Source organism: Brachycentrus maculatus, unplaced genomic scaffold, assembly GCF_059751285.1.
Source record: "Brachycentrus maculatus isolate JH-2025_06_01 unplaced genomic scaffold, ASM5975128v1 h1tg000344l, whole genome shotgun sequence".
NCBI lineage: Eukaryota > Metazoa > Arthropoda > Insecta > Trichoptera > Brachycentridae > Brachycentrus > Brachycentrus maculatus.
Window position 1 is genome coordinate 796,768 of NW_028281093.1, and position 6,170 is coordinate 802,937.

The following is a 6,170-nucleotide window of genomic DNA, read 5'->3' on the forward strand; positions in this document are numbered from 1 at the left end:
TACTTAGCTTTCCATATTCCCCTCGTATAAAATAATTATTCTCATGCATTTAATAAAAAACAATATCCAGGTATTTTCTCCATACTTTATTGCATTGTTAAAGCGAGTGGTGTTAAATGAACACATTTTGAAAATATCTAAAATGTTTTATTTAAAAATTCAGTATTATATAGAAATTAAGTAAAATATTTTAATAACTATGAAATAATTACGATTTTGTTTCAATAAAATCATAAAATTTCATAAGTTAGAGTTTTTGTTTTATGTACATATTGTATATAATTCGTCATATTCTTAATATTATATATATCACTAAGCATTGATTAAATATTTTAAAAAATACGGAATTATATAGTTTTTTCTTCTTCTGTTACGCACTCGTATGTGCGACTCGCCATAGTAAAGGCTTGCAAAATCAGAGGACATGCTTCTTGCACTGGAAGTAGTTTTTCCCTAGAAATAAATAAATAAATAAATAAAACAATATTTTGAGTGTGTCTAAATCTTTGTTTACAAATTTGGGTGTGTGCACTTGCAAGTTATTTAAAAAATGAAGAAGAATATGGTAGTCTGAGAGTTTTTATTTAAGTATCTTTGGTACATTTATTGTAACTGCAGAAAGTTTTATATGGAATTGTTGGGTAATGTATCCAAAATTATACATGGTTATTGGATCGAATTCTACTTTTATTTACATAAACATATCACCTACTCCTTTCAAGAACGTCATAAATCAAAAATCGTCAATTTTCAGTTGTGCATGTTTTCCGAATGCCCAGAAAATGTACCATATACCAGCAAAAGAGGCATTTTTTAACTTAATATTTCCCCGCTACAGGGCAGAAAGTGTTGTCTTTGCATTTTGAGGAAAAGGTATTGTTTAATTATTTTTTAAATATCCTAAATATTTCTTAAATGAAGAAAAAAACCTTCAGGTTTTACCTAAAAAAATCTGTTGCACAGTAAAAAGTTCAGTAAGTGGCTTGATATTTATTTTTAATACATTTTATCATATTTTTAAACTCTAAAAACGCTCTCCTGAAAAATCAAGTTTTTTGATTTATGACGTTCTTGAAAGGAGTGAGCGATAAATGATAATATGTGACGCGTTTCGTTACTTATCAAGATATTATCAAACACTCATGATGGAGTTAAATTTTGAATATATTACCCAACAATCTTTGGTTAATTTTAGTGTGCTTTTATTTAGCAGAGGTCCTTTTATTCAATCTACGAATTACATTTTATAGATACTGCAACATGCTTACAAACTAGGACGCCTGTGAATAATGCTTTTTACACACTCAAAATGTTGTGATTATTATTTACGTATTTGTAATACCAAGAGTACCATCTAAATAAGTCTTTATTTTGTCGAAATGTTAGGGAATAAAGATTTTTTCTTCTATTTGTAATAATAATAAAAATTACAACCAAAAAAAGTCCCTATAAACTGGTAATGAAGAAGTTTGTCAATGTTTTTATTTATGGTTTTGCATTTCTTTACGCTTTTGTTTGTTTCTGAATATTTGCATCAACAGTTGGTTTTTGTTATAATGGCAAAAAAAATAAATAAAAAAACCCTTATCCGCACACCAGTGGTGCATAAGGCACTGTGTCATATAAACGCAGTGTTATCTTGATCGTTTACACATGAAGGAAGAATGATCAGCCCTCCGCTTCAGGTACCAGTCAATGGTAATATTGAATAAATATTACAGTGAAAAAATCACTTACATTTATTTTACCCCCCTTGGGAATCGAACCCGGGACCTCCAGAACGGTAGCCTAGCGTGCTGACCATTACACTACGGAGGCGGAAAATCCAAAAAATTACTTTATTGTTTTAATTCCTAGCATTAAACGGAAAAATATCAACTTCCGAAATTTGAGTAGTGTGGTTGTCAATCATGGGTCAATGTTGTAATATTGACATGTATAAAGTATATGTATTTAACCAGCCCATGACACGAATGAGTCCTAAAAATACACAGACTTCCAAATTTTTCTCCATCTTTGTTGAGATGTCAAAATATAGAAAAAAACTTACTTAAATTTGGATTCAAAACGGCTTGGTACCATGTGGCAATTGGATTCGTGATAAACCGCTTTTTTGGCTGTTACCCATGGCCATTGAAGTTCATAGCTGGCACTCTGAAAATATAAAATTGATATTTTTACTTACCAAAAAATCAATGAAAAAACAGAAAAAATTGTTTTTGTCACTTTTATTTAAAATGCTTGAACATTTTTCTTGTTTTACTTTTCACCCGTTGCTCGATTTGCCCGTACAATGGGCTTTTGTGGTTTTGCCTGTAACTCGTGCGGGCACAAAAAATGGGCCTTAGTGGACTTTGCGGACTGCGGAAAATGGACCGTTCATGATACAGGCACCCCGGCAAAGAAATAGCTCTGATTATAATGGAGTTATGAGCCTGAAATACCGGACGTTAAACCTTTGAGTATCCAAGCTATGTTTTAAAAGTAATTAACAATTCTTAAGTTTAATCATCTCATTTACGAAGGTTGACTAATTTGTAAGATGTGTATAATTACACATGCAATAACGTGTACGGTATGCAACCCCTAGTGCCTCACTTGTTCCCGCTATCCTTACCAACCATTTTCTCTCCTATTTCTCTCTCTTATAGCAGCAACTCCCTTTATCTCAATTTTTCTCAGTTTCTCATTTTAACCTATCAAATATATTCAACCCTCAAATTCATGAATCTGAACTGGTTGCCTTGACGATTAAGACAACATCGGGCTAGTCTAATAAGGTGCCCCATGCGGGTGCGGTGGGTGCGGATAGAGATAAACAAGATGGCTTAATGAATAGTACGTAGGAGTTTTCATTATTAAATAATTTAATGGACTCACCGTTTTACGAATGACTTTTGGGAGACTTTTCTTTAGTTCTGCTCGTCTTCTTGTCGCTTCGTACTCCTAAAAAACGTGTGAATATTACGAAATGTGATATATATATATATATACATATGACAGATCGTAATTCCTGTGAAAACCCAAGAATTACGTTCCTCCGTTTAGCTCTCTACTTCCTTTTTTCCGATTGCAGTAAACTATTCACTTTATTCCCAGTATTCCCTCTCTCTTTTATAAATTTATCAATCTTTACATCCCTTGAAAATATTATTTCCGAACATGATGATATCGTTATCATCGATCGATGTAGCGAAATGATCTGACTACTGATATATTTTAAAATGAAAATGTAACTTTAAAAAAAAATCACTCTAATAATAGTGATTTTAAAACAAAGTTACATTTTAACATATTATCTGCGGGCGGATTCGCGCTCATAATAGAGAAAAACATCTCTTAACAATTATAATAACATTTAACCATACTGTATCGATATGAGATCAAAAGATGGCGCAAAAGTCATGCGTAAAAATACCTTGCAAGCAATTTACGATGAGTCTAGTGAAATGGTAAAATTACCCTTCCCGCAGATAGTGTGTTTTATAAAATGGAAAATCACAAAGTTAGTGCTTCAAATATAAATTATATGAAATATTTTACTCACTGGTTGATCTTGCCAACAGTTGTAAGTCGTGTCTGTGTCTTCAGGTCTGCGGAAACACATTAATAAATTATAGGAATTTTAATCAAACAGTTTGACATCTTTAAGCAATACATAGTTTGTGTTATTAGGTATAAAATTTTGTCTTATTTATTTATGGTGCCGTAGAACGGGGCTACTTGAACTTTGATGTGTTACTTGATCCCAGTACAAAAAAGGGATTTAAATCTGTATTTGGTCAACAAGTCCGCCTCCGTAGTGTAATGGTCAGTGCGCTCGGCTACCATTCTGGAGGTCCCGGGTTCGATTCTCAAGGGGGGTAAAATAAATATTAGTGTTTTTTTTCACTGTAATATTTATTCAATATTACCCTGGACTGGTATCTGAAGCGAAGGGCTGATCACCTTTCCTTCATGTGTAAACGATCAAGATAACACTGCGTTTATATGATGCAGTGCCCTATGCACCATTGGGGTGTGGATAAGGGTTTTATTATTATTATTCTTATTATTTGGTCAACAATAATGAACGTATCGTGACAATAAGTGTCACCTGTCAGGGAAACAATGAATCATGTCGATACGTTCATTATTGAATACCAAATACAGATCTAAAAAAGAAAAAATGTACTGGGCTCAAGTAACACATCAAAGTTCAAGTATCCCCGTTCTACGGTACCTATTTCGTATTATTTTTTTTTCTCCATATTTTAGACTAAGATTCTAGTAGAAAGCTAGGGTATAATATATACTTACGCAGTTACACATAACTTAATGTGGATTCCAGAATCAATGATAATATCATGTGCTTCTTGAAGGGAAAGGGTTTCAGTCAGAATTTCGTTAATCTTCAGTACTTTATCTCCTGCTCTTATACCCGCCTTCTGGGCTCTACTTTCATCCTTAACCTGAAATAAAACGAAAAAAAAACCTGATCTAGATAGACTTACTGAAAACAAATTATTGTACCTAATCTAGACTAAATAAAAACACATTACTAAACCTGATATAGACTTACTGAAAATACGTAATTGTACCCGATCTAGACTAAGTGAAAACACATTATTATACCTGATCTAGACTTACTGAAAACACGTTATTATACCCGATCTAAACTATCTGAAAACACATTCATATACCTGATCTAGACTTAAAACAATAGCTGATTAATACCAATTTCAAACACGGTATTTTACCTTATTTCCCCCAAAATATAACAATTACTTATTAGATACTCATTCAACATTCTAATTGTACGTCGCATACATTGTTAATAATAGTCCTGAGAAGGTTTTTTTTCGCAACGGTTCCTGCATTTCAAAACACAGCAAATAAATGTGGATTCAGGGAAACCCATAAAATCCGATAAAATTCTATACCGTGGCATCATAAGTCAGAAAATATACTGAAGCGAACCGCGTTATGCACTTCTTTGGACGAATTAAATAAACCAATAATCGTAGCATCCGTACCATTAAAGATACATACCGATCTGGACTTACTGAAGACACATCAGTATACCTGATCTAGACTAACTGAAAACACATTATTCAATCTGATCGACTAATTAAATATTGTTATATTATTGAGGCTGTTTTGATTATTCTGAAGACCACATTTTTTTTTTTTAAATAAAAAGTTTTAACTCTGTTTTAACCTTTTATGGGTTTATACTCGTAATCTCTATGATGGGACATTTTGTAGGGGGCGCCAGGCCAAAAATATTAGAGAACCTGTGTTTTAATTATATCATATATAGGTTTATACAATAATACGTTGTAATATTTACCCGTGTGACTATAATTGGTTTATTGTATTTAATACCCCCGGCCAGATCGAACCCCCAAATGGTGTCATCGAAATTGACGCGTTCGTGTACCCCTTCGTTACTGGACTCCCAGGAAGCCTTCTCGAGCCGGGTAGGCGGGATGAGCTTGGGGTCTATCAGGACGGGGTTGGGCCTCATCTCTGTTACTACTTCCTCCGTTATGAAAGATTTTCCTGAAAAAATATTGTCCTGAAAACTTAATCCACGTAAACAACTTACGATATAAAAAGTTTACAACATTTTGAGTGTGTCCAAATATGTACTTGTCCACAAATCTGGATTATCTCCAATTGAATTTATTTTTCATATATTTTTTTGACATCTCAACATGGATAAAAAAGTGAAAATTCTAGTGATTAGTTTTTTCTAGGTAACATTTCGTTTTCTAATGGTATAAAATAAAAAAGGTTTTCTTATTATTTCACTTATAATTATTTACTATAAATTAATTTGCCACCAAAATTTATTATGTATTTGATTTGTTGTAAAATACCATTTTTTTTAACACAAAAATATTCACTGATTGGAATTGGGATGGTCCATGATGAAGAACTTTTAAAAATATTTAAAAAATCTACACCTTTATATTTTCACAACTTTGAATTTAAATTACTCAAACTCTTACACACCTCACAAGTACCTGAGATTCACTAATTGATAGTATTAATTAAATGTACTTACTCGACTGTTCAGGTCACGATAAATTATGAGCTCTCAATCAAAATTGGCGCCTTGATAAATCTTAAATGACTCATACTTCTCAAATGAGTTGAATCCAAGAAAAAATGCTGCATAAAAT

The 6,170-nt window shown here is 32.4% G+C and overlaps 1 protein-coding gene across 1 annotated transcript; it reads right to left on the reverse strand.

Annotated features, from left to right (window-relative positions):
* Positions 1 to 324: 324 nt before the first annotated feature.
* Positions 325 to 6,170, reverse strand: LOC148303852 (uncharacterized). The gene is made up of 7 exons (XM_088269316.1): positions 6,053 to 6,170; positions 5,333 to 5,544; positions 4,300 to 4,451; positions 3,548 to 3,593; positions 2,881 to 2,946; positions 2,051 to 2,154; positions 325 to 453 (listed from the first exon to the last, which is right to left on the reverse strand). Exons 2-7 carry the CDS (start codon positions 5,507 to 5,509, stop codon positions 348 to 350), a joined length of 651 nt encoding a protein of 216 aa, XP_088125442.1. The 5' UTR covers positions 5,510 to 5,544; positions 6,053 to 6,170; the 3' UTR covers positions 325 to 347.

Coding starts and splice junctions, on each gene's coding strand:
- LOC148303852 (XM_088269316.1), bottom strand. CDS start 5,509: ATGAGGCCCAACCCCGTCCTGATAGACCCCAAGCTCATCCCGCCTACC. Junction 3,594..4,299: donor ATTAAGTTATGTGTAACTGC/GTAAGTATATAT, acceptor GTGTTTCCGCAG/ACCTGAAGACACAGACACGA. Junction 454..2,050: donor CGTTTTGAATCCAAATTTAA/GTAAGTTTTTTT, acceptor ATTTATTTCTAG/GGAAAAACTACTTCCAGTGC.